Here is a 16,519-nt window from a genome sequence, read left to right as displayed (position 1 = left end):
GTTCTTATGTCATTCTCTGAAGTGTCTGGTTCTGGCCACTGTTGGAGACAGTATATTAAACTGGGTAGACCTGAGGTCTGATGCAGTTTATCAATTCTGTATTCCTAAACAAAGAACTTCCCCTTTCTAGTAACTGTGCCTCAAAGTTCATGGATCCAAAAATATGTCCAGTTGGGTCTGCAGGTCTGTATGTATTTTGAGGTCATAGGTCAGTCCACAAATATCTCAACCATGATAAAAGTCCTGAGTCAAAATAAAATAAAAAAAAAAAAAAGGAAGGTTAATAACAAGTAGAGCTGAAATAATAGGAAAACATCAGTCAAGCTCAGCCATGCACACAGGACAATTGCTGTTCTACAGAGAGATGCTTATAACCTCCTTTTTCTATTTTGGTCCTCGGTGATCTGAGTGAAAGATTACACTTTAATTTGGTCAGAGTAAAGTGTCCTTTCCTACTAAAATCACAGTTTTGGGGTTTGGTTTTTATATGCAGGCCTATCTGCCTCCTGCTTAATGTGGAAATATGTTAATCTATGTCTTATTGAAGTCTAGGTGACTTTTCTGACTGCTCCTCTTCTCTCCTTTCAGTATTCTGTACAAAACAAAACTACCTTTTATTTTGGCCATGAACAAGGTAAGTAGAATCTATTGTCAGTGTCCAAGCGAACAAGATGCTTGTTAGACTTCTCTTATAATAGTGTCATCACCTCTCCTTAGCAAGGACATCATTGCATCTGAGATGGATGGAGGAATACTGGCTACTAAAGGGCTCTAATTTAGTGGAGAACGGCATAATAAGAACCAATGGCCAGAAGTCAAAGCCAGATAAATTCTAATTAGAAATAAGGCACAGATTTTTAACAGTGAGGGCAATTAACCATTGGAAAGCAGGGATGTGGTGAATCTCTATCACTTGGAGTGTGTAAATCAAAACTAGATGCATTTCTGGAAGATCTATTTTAGCCAACACAAGCAATTTGGCCTCAATACAGGGTAATTGGGTGAAACTCTGTGACCTGTGTTATATAGAAAGTCAAACTAGATAATCTAATGGTTGATTCTGTTCTTAAAATCTATGAATAGGAGGCTTATTTTTGATGTGGAAAAGGTAAAGGCAGTTAAGCTCAGCCGTAAGGTAACTGACAGGAGTGATCAAATCTAGGAAAGTGAAGGTAGCATTTCAATTAGATAATCCATTAAATGTTTTTGAAGAATGCTAGTTGTGTCATCATGTTTGGTATCAAAATGGAAGAGTAGGACTGAGTGGAATAGAGAAGAGCTTTGTTCTACAGGAAATTGTCTCTAAATTGGAGAAACTGCCAGACTCCTTCCTTTTCGTCTTATGTTTCCCTCTCTTATATCAAGCTGTCAAACTTTGCTGTGAAACCTCAGTCTAGAGAGATCCTAATTTTGTGGGGTTCTGCCTGGATGCTAGGTTTTTCAAAAGCATGTATGTGACTTAGAACCGCAAATCCAATTGAAAGTGACCTATGTTCCTAAATCACTTAAAATTTAAAAAATGACCCTTGCCTCAGAGGTTAGAATCTAAATATAAGATGAGACACACCAGGTAAGTCTGACAAGCAATAGGAGGGAGAAAGGGGAAGGCAGGGCCAGGGTAACACAGCTAAGACTCTTTAGCTACAGAGGTAGCTAGCGCACAACGTGGTTTTTTTGATTCAGTTGAAAAGTTCTGCCATTTTAAAAAATACCTTTTAAAACTTTCTGTTGCTGTTCTTGTGTATGAACATACTCGTGTGTGCCCACACACAAATGACCACCCCCAATTCTGCCCTCACAGTGCCCTTTCCAGGGTTTAAGGGCTGCCATCTCCCAGCAGTCAGCTTTGCCTTTTAAAAAATAAAAAAATAGCATCACTGGGGCTTCTGAGGGACTGAAGATCTTTGCCCCTGCTGCTCCTCCTCGCTGCTCTGGACCTGGCGGAGAACTAGCCTCAAATGCCTGGATGAGGGCCTCAGTTATTCTCTCCTCATGTGCGGAAAGTTGCAGGGCTACTCTAGTTGGGGCTCCCTGTTTCCAGCTGCTGCACCTTTCCTTTGACTCAAGTCTTCTTTTTACACTGATTTTACATGCCATCTTCACTGATGAAGACCATATTTCTGCCACCTTTCACTTATACTGGATACCTTAACCCTTCAACCAGAGGTGTGGTTCAGTACCATAGTTTTGCCCTTCCCTAGTAAGGTAGGGAGAATTTTCCAAACCTACCACTTCTCAATAATGGGCTGAGTTTCCTTGCCCAACAGAAAAAGCACAAATGGAGTCCTGTAAACAAATTCCTTTCTATTGCCTAAGTTCCTTTTTCTTAAGGCAAGAGTCCTCTGTGCTGTAATGGGCATCCTTTGGCAAAGCGTGTTGGTGCCCATTATTGACACTACTAAACTGCACGCTTGGCAGACACAAGTCAGCCTAAGGATGTGTGTCCATTCCTTTTTATTTACTGATGTATACTCTTAAAAGGATGCTGTCATTTTGAAGCCTAGGCCGCTTTTGCCAATGTAATAGTTATTTCAGATACTATAGATTTCCCAGAATCACCCCATTCCTGAACTTTTCCTTCTCTCGCTCTCACTTGCCTTGGCGACCCCCTGCCTGAATGCCAGCCTCACTTCTCTCATAGACATCTGATCAAAGACCCACTGTCCTGAGTTCTCACACTACGCTCACCCCTGCTCTAGAGGCCACCACTTTGCATGCCCCCTCCAAGCCTGCCTATGTTCCTCTGACAGTTTGATTTTACATCTTCCTAATTTTACAATGTATCTGTCTGCTTTTGCAGGATAAGAACCTGTCCTGGTAATTACAGTGGAGCAGTGTAGCTGTCTACACACAGAGTGCTGTCTAGTGTACAAAGTCAGAAAAATGACTATTTCAGTTAAGGTGTATGCAGTGGTGTGAAGTGACCCTTTTAACACCCCTCTAGTCATAAGGAGGAAAGGTGTCGGGGGACAGACAGCAGCTGGGGATGGGGGTTGTTAATGGGTTACAGATTGTTGTAGTAAGCCATAAATCCAGTGTGTCTATTCAGTCCATGATTTTTAATGTCTAGCAAAGTAATGAATTTAAGCTCCCAGGCTTGTCTGTTGAAAGTATTGCACTATGGCTACACTACAGCTTAAGTTGACATAAGTTATGTCGCTCAGGGGTGTGAATTAGCCACCCCCTGAGTGACATAACTTATGCCAACTTAGTGCTGTCCCCACTGGCGCTTATGTCGGCCAGAGAGCTTCTCCTGCCAGCTTAGCTACTGCCACTCGCAGGGGCTGGAGTAATTAAGTCAACAGGAGAGAGCTCTCTCCCATCGGCTTAGAGCGGCTACATGAGAGAGCTCTCTAGTATAGGCATAAGATTGTACAGATTTCCTTTGAGGATGAGGGTCGGCTATAGAGTGATTGCTGCCCACCCCCAGCTGCTTCTCCCCCTTCTTTTCTCCCTATGACTGAAGGAGTGTTAAAGGGTCACTTTACCTTGAAGGGTCTCTGGAAATGTGATAACTACTTATGCTGAACAATCTGTTCCACCTTGTATTTAACAGTGACACTCAGAGGCTATGTCTATACTGTGTACCTTACAGCAGCACAGCTGTGCTGCTATGGCAATGCTGCTGTAAGGTATGCAGCGTAGCCGCTCTTTGTCAGCAGGAGAGTGCTCTCCTGCTGACAAAATAAAACCATCCCCATGAGAGGCGGTAGCTTTGTCAGTAGGAGAGTATCTGTCCGACTGGCGCTTTTCGTCAGTAAAACTTTTGTCTGTCAGGGGTGTGATTTTTTTCCAAAAGCTTTACCAACAAAAGTACAGTGTAGACATAACCTGAGTTAGGCCTTGTTTACACTACACAGTTTTGTCATCAAAAGGCAGCTTTTCGCAACAAAACAGTGGAGGTGTACACACGACAGTGCACCTCCCACCAACAATATTCTCCTGCTTCGTTGACAAAATAAAACCACCATGCCGAGAGGCATAGAGCTTGTTGCGGCAAAGTTAGATCAACAAAGCATCAGTGTAGACACAGCATTTATTACATCGCTGTAACTGGCCTCCAGGGGGTATCCCACAATGCTCACTGTTTCGAACTCCACTGCCCTGCATCCAGCTACACAGGCATTCACCCCCTCCTTTCAAAGCCCCAAGAAGTTTTGAAATTTCTCAGTGTGGAAAGCTCACATGGCACACTCAGCTGGGCAGTAGCTGGCTCCCGCATCAAATGCACTCCTGCTTGCACTACAGGGGAGGGGATTGATCTCCTTGGTCTGTGGGGAGAGGAGGCTGTGGGAGAATATATTGAACAGCACACGTCCAGAATAGATCTTTGGGGGACCCTGCTATTTACCTCTCTCCATTGTGAAGACTGGCCACTTATTCCTACCCTTTGTTTCCTGTCTTTTAACCAGTTACTGATTCGAGAGTACCTTCCCTCTAATCCCATGACTGGTTTGTTTGCTTAAAAGCCTGTGGTTGAGGAACCTTGTCAAAGGCTTTCTGAAAGTCCAAGAATACTACAGCCACTCAATTACCCTTGTCCACTTGCTTCTTGACACCCTCAAAGAATTCTAATAGACTGGTGAGGCCTGATTTCCCTTTACAAAAGCCCTGTTGACTCTTCCCCAACAATCATGTCCATCTATGTGTCTGCTAATTCTGTTCTTTTCTATAGTTCCAATCAATTTGCCTGGTACTGAAGTTAGGCTTACTGTCTTGGAAGTGCCAGGACTGCCTCTGGAACCTTTTTTTTTTTTTTTTTAAGATAAGCATTATGTTAGCTACCCTCCAGTCATCTGATACAGAGGCTGATTTAAGTGATAGGCTGCATACCACAGTACTAGTTCTTCAATTTTTTATGAATTCCTTCAAAACATTTGGGTGAATACCATGTGGTCCTAGTGACTTATTACTGTTTGTATCAATCTGTACCAAAACCTCCTCTTTTGACACCTCAGTCTGGTACAGTTCCTCAGATTTGGCAACTAAAAAGAATGACTCTGGGGCTGGGCTCTCCTCCACATCTTCTGCAGTGAAGACCAATGCAAAGAATTCATTTAGCTTCTCCCAAATGGCCGTGTCTTCCTTGAGTGCTCCCAGTGAGAGAGGAGGGCTCCTGCCTCATACTGAGAAAGAGGGATGATCAGCGGGTTATCTCAAGTGCCTATACACAAATGCACGAAGCCTGGGAAACAAGCAGGGAGAACTGGAAGTCCTGGCAAAGTCAAGAAATTATGATGTGATTGGAATAACAGAGACTTGGGATAACTCACATGACTGGAGTACTGTCATGGATGGATATAAGCTGTTCAGGAAGGACAGGCAGGGCAGAAACGGTGAGGGAGTTGCACTGTATGTAAGAGAGCAGTATGACTTCTCAGAGCTCAAGTATGAAACTGCAGAAAAACCTGAGAGTCTCTGGATTAAGTTTAGAAGTGTGAGCAACAAGGGTGATGTCATGGTGGGAGTCTACTATAGACCACCGGACCAGGGGGATGAGGTGGATGAGGCTTTCTTCCGGCAACTCGCAGAAGTTACTAGATCGCAAGCCCTGGTTCTCATGGGAGACTTCAATCACCCTGATATCTGCTGGGAGAGCAATATAACGGTGCACAGACAATCCAGGAAGTTTTTGGAAAGTGTAGGGGACAATTTCCTGGTGCAAGTGCTGGAGTAACCAACTAGGGGCAGAGCTCTTCTTGACCTGCTGCTCACAAACCGGGAAGAATTAGTAGGGGAAGAAAAAGTGGATGGGAACCTGGGAGTCAGTGACCATGAGATGGTCAAGTTCAGGATCCTGACACAAGGAAGAAAGGAAAGCAGCAGAATACCCTGGACTTCAGAAAAGCAGACTTTGACTCCCTCAGGGAACTGATGGGCAAGATCCACTGGGAGAATAACATGAGGGGGAAAGCAGTCCAGGAGAGCGGGCTGTATTTGAAAGAATCCTTATTGAGGTTACAGGGACAAACCATCCCGATGTGTAGAAAGAATAGTAAATATGGCAGGCGACTAGCCTGGCTTAACAGTGAAATCCTTGCTGATCTTAAATACAAAAAAGAAGCTTACAAGAAGTGGAAGATTGGACAAATGACCAGGGATGAGTATAAAAATATTGCTCGGGCATGCAGGAGTGAAATCAGGAAGCCCAAATCACACCTGGAGTTGTAGGTAGCAAGAGACGTTAAGAGTAACAAGAAGGGCTTCTTCAGGTATGTTAGCAACAAGAAGAAAGTCAAGGATAGTGTGGGCCCCTTAATGAATGAGGGAGGCAACCTAGTGACAGAGGATGTGGAAAAAGCTAATATACTCAATGCTTTTTTTGCTTCTGTCTTCACGAACAAGGTCAGCTCCCAGACTACTGCACTGGGTATCACAGCATGGGGAGGAGGTGACCAGCCCTCTGTGGAGAAAGAAGTGGTTCGGGACTATTTAGAAAAGCTGGAGGTGCACAAGTCCATGGGGCTGGGTGCGTTGCATCTGAGAGTGCTAAAGGAGTTGGCGGATGTGATTGCAGAGCCATTGCCCATTATCTTTGAAAACTCATGGTGATCCGGGGAAGTCCAGGATGACTGGAAAAAGGCTAATGTAGTGGCCATCTTTAAAAAAGAGAAGGAGGATCCTGGGAACTACAGGCCAGTCAGCCTCACCTCAGTCCCCGGAAAAATCATGGAGCATGTCCTCAAGGAATCAATTCAGAAGCACTTAGAGGAGAGGAAAGTGATCAGAAATGGTCAGCATGGATTCACCAAGGGCAAGTCATGCCTGACTAATCTAATTGCCTTCTATGACGAGATAACTGGTTCTGTGGAGGAAGGGAAAGCAGTGGACGTGGTGTTCCTTGACTTTAGCAAAGCTTTTGACACGGTCTCCCACAGTATTCTTGCCAGCAAGTTAAAGTAGTATGGGCTGGATGAATGGACTATAAGGTTAATAGAAAGCTGGCTAGATTGTCGGGCTCAACGGGTAGTGATCAATGGCTCCATGTCTAGTTGGCAGCCGGTATCATGTGGAGTGCCCCAAGTGTCGGTCCTGGGGCAGGTTTTGTTCAATATTTTCATAAATGATCTGTAGGATGGTGTGAATTGCACCCTCGGCAAGTTTGCAGATAACACTAAACTGGGAGGAAAGGTAGATAAGCTGGAGGGTAGGGATAGGATACAGAGGGCCCTAGACAAATTGGAGGATTGGGCCAAAAGAAATCTGATGAGATTCAACAAGGACAAGTGCAGAGTCCTGCACTTAGGACGGAAGAATCCCATGCACCGCTACAGACTAGGGACTGAATGCTGGGCAGCAGTTCTGCAGAAAAGGACCTAGGGGTGACAGTGGACGAGAAGCTGGATATGAGTCAACAGTGTGCCCTTGTTGCCAAGAAGGCCAATGGCATTTTGGGCTGTATAAGTAGGGGCATTGCCAGCAGATCGAGGGACGTGATCGTTCCCTTCTCTTTGACATTGGTGAGTCCTCATCTGGAGTAGTGTGTTCAGTTTTGGGCCCCACAGTACAAGAAGGATGTGGAAAAACTGGAAAGAGTCCAGCGGAGGGCAACAAAAATGATTAGGGGACTGGTACCCATGACTTATGAGGAGAGGCTGAGGGAACTGGGGATGTTTAGTCTACGGAAGAGAAGAATGATGGGCGATTTGATAGCTGCTTTCAACTACCTGAAAGGGGGTTCCAAAAAGGATGGCTCTAGACTCTTCTCAGTGGTAGCAGATGACAGAACAAGGAGTAATGGTTTCAAGTTGCAGTGGGGGAGGTTTAAGTTGGATATCAGGAAAAACTTTTTCACTAGGAGGGTGGTGAAACACTGGAATGCGTTACCTAGGGAGGTGGTAGAATCTCCTTCCTTAGAAGTTTTTAAGGTCAGGCTTGACAAAGCCCTGGCTGGGATGATTTAATTGGGGATCGGTCCTGCTTTGAGCAGGAGGTTGGACTAGATGACTTCCTGCGGTCCCTTCCAACCCTGATATTCTATGATTCTGTGATTCAGTGTAATAAACTATATAGTCCCTACTTCGCTGCTGGACTTCTGTCTGCATTATTTTTACTCTTTCAGGTTTTCTTTTTGGCTGGGGTGGGTAGGTGATTAATGGCCTAAGTTTAAAGTATTTTTGTTAGGTGTGTCTGCTTCTCTCACTCCCTCACAAAACTCCTGTTTGCTGCTGCATTCGCTGCTTTCTCTGGTTGCTTAGGAGCTGGCTTTTTAAGCCCCCATTTTTCCTGAGTTATCCCTGCCTCTTGTCAAGGGACCCAAAAGGATTTAGGTATCAAAGGATAGCAGGCTAGAGCCTCATTAGTAAACTCTCAGCCTAGCCTGGCACTTGGCTTAGCACGCAACCCCCAAAACAGACCACACTATAATCTTCAATTAGGGAATCACACATCAGGCAGGCAAGCAAGCACAGAACAAACTAATTCTTTCCTCCTTCACTTGTAAAAGTCCATTGCAAAACTCCCCTTTACTGCTCCTGTTCTTTTGTCTTCCCTGTTCTCCCCCAAATCCATTTGTCTTGCGTTAAAAATTATATTGTAAGGTCTATGGGGGCAGGGAGTGCTGTACTATATGTTTGCCCAGCTCTTATTGCTGTGGTGCTCAGTGAGTAGTGTTTAGTCACTAGTTAAAACACCAAAGTTTTTCAAGCCAACCAACGGTGTGTGAGTGAGGTCATAAGTGAGGACTTAATTTGCCTAGATTCTAGTACTGCAATCTCGTACACACTGGCAGGGCCCCATTGGTTTCAGTGGGACTGCATGCAGACGTACGAGTCCTCCCACGTTGATCAAATTGCAGTAGCACTGCCTTAAACTCTAAACATGCCTTTTTAAAATTGAAATAATGATGGGGGTTGTACCCTTTTCAAATTGAAACAGCTGAACTGGCAAAACAAAGCATGGGATATTTCAGGCCAGGGAGTGAATGTTTTGGAAAGTTACGAGCATTTGATAATGGAGTTAGAATGAAAACTGTTTACTAGCCTTAACTCTCAGGTACTGTTGAGTGCCCATGCTAATACAGAACCAACCAACCACCATCATCTCTGAAAACTGACTTCTCGTTTCCTTTTACGTTCCAGACAGATATCATTGATCACAGTTTTGCAGTAGAATGGATGCAGGATTTTGAGATCTTCCAAGATGCCTTGAATCAAGAGACAACGTATGTTAGTAACCTGACTCGTTCCATGAGCCTGGTGTTGGATGAGTTTTACAGCTCACTTAAGGTAAGCCTCCTCTCCTGTTCACTACCCCCTACACAGAGATCTCTATTCGCTGCTCTCAGCCTTGAGTCCCCTGCTGAGTCCTGCACCATGGGGTATAGAGGGGACTGATTTCTCTGCGTCATTCTTCAGGGGCAAATACTTTGGATTACTTTATCCTGCCTCAGGGGAGAGGGATGTGCAAGCTGGCAGAGGGAGTAATTTAAAATTAAATTGCAAATAAATCACCAGAGAAAGCAAAGAATTAAGTAGTTGCGTTCCTAAGTGTATTTGTTGGAGTGGAGGGTGTCATTTCAGAGTCTCTCATTTGAAATGCCTTGTACTCTAGCAGGGTCAGCTAAGCCCTTCATTCTTTTTAAAGGAGTCCGATTCAGTTCTGTACCACTTACTGAAGGAGGTTGCTTTGGTCACAACCTTAGAAACAAATTTCTAGCCCATATGGTAAATGGGAAGGTATCTTTTCCTACCCCAGTGGGATTGGGAGGCTAAATCCATTACTATAAAGTACTTAAATAATCCAGTAATGAGTGCCATTGAAAAGCCTATATATCAGGGAGTGTCAGTGATCCCATAGCTATTTCATTGGGGTTTGCATGGTGTCCCTCCCGTACTGTCCTCTTGCTGCAGAATTGTGCTGCACATTAGCTTTCAATTTTAAAAAACATAGTGTTAAAATTTAATTTTTTTTTACTTTGGTGCTTTCACCCATGCTGCCCCACATGCTTGGCAAGTGTTTCCTGTAAGCATTCACAAAGGTACCTCATTATCCACCTTTAACTCCCTCTTCAAAACAGTCCTTTGCCACAATGCCTACAAAAAACTTGACAATAGTTAGGCTGTTGGTGTGCAAAGGCTATTGTCTATAATGCAGAGCCATACTGTCTCCTTGTTCACTTGTACCCCTCCATCTGCCCATATCCATCTGTGGTCCTTGCCTCATACTTGATTGTAATCTCTGTGGGTCAGGTACTGTGTCTTTTGTTCTGTATCTGGATAGCATCTAGCACGGTCAGGTCCTGGCTTCTAGGCATGATGGTACTACTACAGATGATAATGATTAAGTGAACAGAGTGTAAGCTGTTGCTGTATCCTCTTCCTGAAACATTAACTCTGTGTGAACTGCCCCATTCATCGTAGCACGATGTTGACTTTGAGACATGATGATAATTTAAAATGTCAACTCAAGTATTTCACTGATAATTTTAGTAGAAACATCCAGCTAATGAGTTTATTCCACAGTTCCAAATGGCCTCCTCTGTCTCTCCAGCTGCTAAAAGTACCAACAGCCTGCTCCTGCTATGTAGCTGTGAAAACCCTTCTGCTTTCCTCCCTGACAGTTCTGTGATGCAGTTAGGCGTTGTCAGTACACAAATCTACACATGTTGACATCTGAAAATGTGGGGACAACATAATGCTGAATTCAATAACAAAATAAATTAACTCCAGCTGCTGAATCAATAATGCTATTTCTTATAGCACTCTTCTTCAGTATTTACCAAAGTGCTTCCTAATCTTTAATGTAGTTGTCCTCACAACACCTGTCATTTCAGGAGGGGTACTATCCCCGTTTTACAGATGGAGAACTGAAGCAGAGAGAGGCTAAGTAACTTTCCCAAGGTCATACAGGAAGTCTCTGGTGGGGAAGGGAATTGAACCCAGTTTTCTCATGTCTTAAACTAGTGTCCTAATCACTGGACCATCCTTTTCATGCATGGGTCCTTTGGCCAGAGCATGACTTACAAATATTCTCTACTGATTGCATGATTTGTTTTCATACCTAATTCAGTAAAATTCTGCTGTTTTGTATGTAAATAAATGAGTATCTCAGATTTTCTGGTTGTATCACTAGAGAACCACAGAAATCAGGTGGGTTTTACCACATACTTTAGGCCTTGATAATATTGCAAATGTTCTTGTACTTTATAACAATTACTGCCTACCCTGGATGTTTATTATTTGTATTATGGTAGTATCAAAAGGCCTAAGGTCTGGGCTGCATTGTGCTGCACAGACAGAGGAAGACCCTGTCCCTGCTCCAAAAACCTTCTAATCTCAAGACCAAAATTAGATGAGATGGCACAACATATAAACAAAGTGATCAGGGTCATGACAGGCCATGTCTTGTAGTTCCATCCAGGGAACTGGGGCACAGAGACTAAGTGACTTGCCTACGGTCACACAGTAAGTCTGTAGCAGACCACAGAATTGAATCCAGTTTCCCAAGTTCCAGGCTAGCCCCTGGCCTATCCTCCCTTTCTAGAAAGCTGTGGGATGCTTTGTTTTCCATTGAGTTATCTGTAAGCTCCTGAGGACAGGGACCTTGTTGCCTGTCCTATCTATAACCGTGTGCTCCTGCTCAGTTGTCTTATCATTCCTTCTGCTTGCCCTTTCATTCACACCATCCCCCATTCCGATTCACTTCTCCACTCCATGCAGCACCCCGAATTATAATAAGTCTTAGATTAAAAAAGTCTGTTTAGGTCAGAGCAGGGACTATGTCTTCTTTGTTTTTAAAGCCTCTTGAATCATAGAAATGTAGGACTGAAAGGGACCTCGAGAGGTTATCTAGTCCACCCTACTTCCCTGTGCTGAGTCAGGATCAATTAAGCCTAGATTTATCCAACCTGTTCATAAAAAATCTACAGTAATTAGAATTCCACAACCTCCCTTAGTAACCTATTCCACAAGGTAACTAACCTTATCGTTAGAAAGTTTTTCTTAATATCTAACCTAAATCTCCCTTGTTCCAGATTAAGACAATTCTTGTCCTACCTTCAGTGGACATGGAGATCAGTTAATAATCATCTTCTTTGTAACAGCCCTTAATGCATTTAAAGACTATCATCAGGTCCCTCCTCAGTCGTCTTTTCTACTGACTAAACAGGCCCAGTTTTTTAACCCTTCCTTATAGGTCAGGCTTTCTGAACCCTTCATAATTTTTCTTGTCCTCTGCACTCCCTCTAATTTGTCCACATTTTTCCAGAACTGGACACAGTACTCCTGCGAGGGCTTACCAGTGCCGCATAGAGCGGAACAGTTGCCTTCCATATCTCACATATGACATTCCTGTTAATACATCCCAGAATATTAGTCTTTTTTGCAACCACATCACTTTGTTGGTTCATATTCAGTTTGCCATCCACTATAACTCCCAGATCCTTTTCAGCAGTACTACCAGCTTGCAGTTATGCTCTATTTTGTAGTTATGCATTTGATTTTTCCTTTTTAAGTGTAGTACTTTGCACTCATCTTTACTGAATTTAATCTTGTTGGATTCAGACCAATTCCCTAATTTGTCACGATCACTTTGAATTCTAATTGGCATCACATTAGCTATCTGCCAGTCATTTAGTACAGAAGCTGATTTAAGTGAGAGGTTACATACCACAGTTAGTAGTTCTTCAGTTTCATATTAGAGTTCCTTCAGAACCACTGAGTGAATGCCATCTGGTTCTGGTGATTTATTACTGTTTAATTTATCAATTTCTTCCAAAACCTCCTATATTGACACCTCAATCTGGGACAGTTTTCAGAATGGAGAGAGCTAAGTAAGTGTCCCCAAGCGATCTGTACTGGGACCTGTGCTGATCAACATGTTCACAAACTCGAGATAGTTAAGTCCAACGGAGACTGTGAAGAGTTACAAAGGGATTTCACAAAACTGGTTGACTGGGCAACAAAATGGCAAATGAAATTCGGTGTTGATAAATGCAAAGTAATTTTTTTTTATATAATAGCCATAATCCCAACTGTATATACAAAATGATGGGGTCTAAATTAGCTTTTAGCACTCGGGAAAAAGATCTGAGAGCCATAGCAAGTAGTTCTCTGAAAACATCTGGCTCAATGTGCTGTGGCAGTCAAAAAAGCTAACAGAATGTTAAGAACCATTAGGAAAGAGGAAATAAGACAAACTCTCCATCATAATGTCACTATATCAATCCATGGCACTCCCACACCTTGAATACTGTGTGAAGTTCTGGTCGCCCCATCTCAAAAAAGATATTTTGGAAAAAACAGATCAACAAATGATAAGGGTATGGAACATCTTCCATATGAGGAGAAATTTAAAAGATTGGTACTATTTAGCTGGGAAAAGAGACTACTGCGGGGGGGAGAGGGGGAGAATATGATAGAGGTGTATAAAATCATGAATGGTGTGGACAAAGTGAACAGGGAAGTGTGGTTTACCCATCACTTAACTCAACAACCAGGGCTTACTCAATGAAATTAATAGACAGCAGGTTTAAAACAAAAGGAATTACTACTTCACTCAATGCACAGTCAACCTGTGGAACTCATTGCCAGGGGACGTTGTGAAGGCCAAAATTATAACTGGATTAAAACAAGAATTAGATAAATTCATGGAGGATAGGTCCATCAATGGCTATTAGCCAAGATGGTCAGGATGGTCAGGATGCAATCCCATGCTTTGGGTGTCCCTAAGCCTCTGAATGCCAGCCACTGGATGGATCACTTGATAACCCTGTTCTGTTCTTTCCCTTTGAAGCATCTGGCATTGGCTGCTGCCAGAAGACAAGATACTGGGCTCAGTGGACCATTTGATCTGACCCATATGGCCATCCTTATGTTTTAGGAAACAAAGGGTAGGAATAAATAGTCAGTTTTCATAATGGAAAGAGTTAAATAGTGGTGTCCCCAGGGGTCTGTATTGGGACCAGTCCTATTCAACATATTCATAAATGATCTGCAGATGTGGTTGCCCCATCTCATAAAAAATATATTGGACTTGGAAAAGTACAGAGAAGGGAACCAAAATGATTAGGGGTATGGAACAGCTTCTGTATGAGGAGAGATTAATAAGATTGTGACTTTTCAGCTTGGAAAAGAGACGACTATGGGGGGGATATGATTGAGGTCTGTACAATCATGATTGGTGTGGAGAAAGTAAATAAGGAAGTGTTATTTACTCACAAGAACTAGGGGTCACCAAATGAAATTAATAGGCAGCAGGTTTAAAACAAACAAAAGAAAGTATTTTATCACAAAACACACAGTCATCCGGTGGAACTCTTTGCCAGAGGATGTTGTGTAGTCCAAGACTATAACAGGCTTAAAAAAAGAATAAAATAAATTCATGGAGGTTAGGTCCTTCAATGGCTATTAGCCGGGATGGGCAGGGATAGTGTCCCTAGCCTCTTTTTGCCAGAAGCTGGGGATGGGTGACAGGGGATGGATCACTTGATGATTACCTGTTCTGTTCATTCCCTCTGGGGTAACTGGCATTGGCTACTGTCAGAGGACAGGATACTGGGCTAGATGCATCTTTGGTCTGACCCAGTATGGCTGTTCTTATGTTTAATCCTGTCCTTGAAAGTGCTTGCAACCTCTCCCACCTTGGTGTAATCCACACATTTTATAAGTATACTCTCCGCTCCATTATGAAAATTATTAATGAAAATATGAATAGTAGTTAGACCCAGGACTGACCCCTGCGGGACCCCACTAGATATGCCCACTCTTTGACAGTAAAGCCACTTTATAGTGATTTCATCTAGACTACATTTCCCTAGTTTGCATATCATAATGTCATATGGGACTATGTCAGAAGCCTACTAAAAGCAAGATATATCACATCTAATGCTTCCCCTCTTTCTGTTAGGCCAGTAACCTTGTCAAAGAAGGAAATTAAGTTGGCTTGGCATGATTTGCTCTTGACTACCCATGCTGGGTATTTCTTATTCTTATTATCCTCTAGGTGCTTAAAAATTGATTGTTTAATCATTTGTTCCAGTATTTTCCAGATGTTGAGGTTAGGCTGACTGGTCAATAATTTCCTGGGTTCTCTTCTCCTTTTTAAAGATGGATACTATGTTTGCCCTTCTCCAGCTCTGCGGGGAATCACCTGTCCTCCATGAGTTCCTGAATGTAATCAGCAAAGGTTCCAAGATTGCTTTAGCTAGTTTAAGCATTTTAGGGTGAATTTTATTCTGATTTGTCTAAATAGTCTTTATTCCCTATTCTGGCTTGTGTTCCTTCCCGCTTGTCAGTATTAATTGTGTTAAGCATCTGGCAAATCATGGCATCATATAAGTCATTAAAATAATGCTATGCACACTTATCGTCCTAAATAGTTAATTGTACTGAGCTGCTTTATAATACAAGACCTAAACTCTGAATGGTAGCTTTCTGCATAGATTTTGAGGCCAGGAGAGACCAGTAGACAGTTCCATGACTACAGTGTGGATGCCCTTTGGTGTAACAGAGGGTATTGAGGTGCAAGGTGGGCTCCACCAGGGATCAATGCTTAGTCCCTCACTAATCATAATTGTGATGAATTTCATCAATAAGAAAATAAAAAATGGAATATTGTTCTAAATTGATCTTTGTAGACAATATTTCTCTAATGCCCAATGCTGAGGAGGATTTGGTCAAGGCAATTAACAAATTGTAACCTCAGAATGAGTAAAGCAAAGACTAAAATCGTGTGGGGTGGCTTGGCTGGAACCAAGATAGATAAATACCAACATTGAGAGCCAGCACCTAAATCAGGCTTCTGCAGTAAGTATCTTTTGGGCTCATTAATGGCAAATGGCAAAGTCAACAGAGAACCACAAGCAAGGCTGTTGAGTGCAGCGGAACTGTAGTGTTCTATGATAAATGGATGTCCTTGCAACTTGAGGGACAACTACACAAAACCATGGTAAAACCAGCTGTTCTATACAGATCAGAGATGTGGGTGACAGAAGAGAGGCACTTGAGAAGACTTGAAACTATTGAAGTGAGATATTTAAAGGCATTGAGGGAGTGACATTGCTGGACCTCATGTGGAATGATGTTTTCAGGAGTGAGACCAAGATCTGTGTTGTTGGAGAGAAGCAGCAAGAGTGGAGGCTGAGATGTTTGGGCATGTATGAAGGATGAATGAAGGGAATCCTGTTAGGGAGATGTTTGAAACTAGAGTTCATAAGCTGAGAATAAGAGGACACCTAAGAAAATTGTGGATAGACTGTGTACGGGCTCACAAAGTGGGTATGGATTGAGCATTAGACTGGCAATCATGTCAGACTGATCCAGTGGCCCAACCACAGCTAGCTGGGAAAAAAGAAAGAAGAAGAGAAACTAGTAGTTCTAATCTTACTTGTATAAATACAAGGTTCCCTTCTGGCCTTAGGAATCTATGTATTTGCCTCAGTATCACTCTAGGAGCCCATAACATATATGTTTAAAAGATGAGTTTTTAGTTTCTGTCCCAGAATGAGAGATTTGCTTTATACCCCATGATAATCCATCTTTTCTTTAATTAGAAAACAGACTTGATTTTTTTTCCCCTG

The 16,519-nt window shown here is 42.8% G+C and overlaps 1 protein-coding gene across 3 annotated transcripts in view; it reads left to right on the top strand.

The window, feature by feature from the left end:
- GPN1 (GPN-loop GTPase 1) overlaps positions 1–16,519 on the top strand; it is a 74,157-nt gene that overhangs the window by 22,893 nt on the left and 34,745 nt on the right. For all 3 annotated transcript variants that reach the window (XM_084624064.1, XM_084624065.1, XM_084624066.1), the window contains exons 8-9: positions 589–634; positions 9,081–9,227. In XM_084624064.1, coding sequence (XP_084480190.1) covers positions 589–634; positions 9,081–9,227 — 193 coding nt within the window. The remainder of the gene's footprint in view (positions 1–588; positions 635–9,080; positions 9,228–16,519) is intronic.

The sequence above is a fragment of the Lepidochelys olivacea genome (assembly GCF_965140295.1).
Source record: "Lepidochelys olivacea isolate rLepOli2 genome assembly, chromosome: 3".
Lineage (NCBI taxonomy): Eukaryota > Metazoa > Chordata > Testudines > Cheloniidae > Lepidochelys > Lepidochelys olivacea.
The sequence above is the reverse complement of the archived record's forward strand: the minus strand, read 5'-3'. Positions and strand labels throughout refer to the sequence as shown.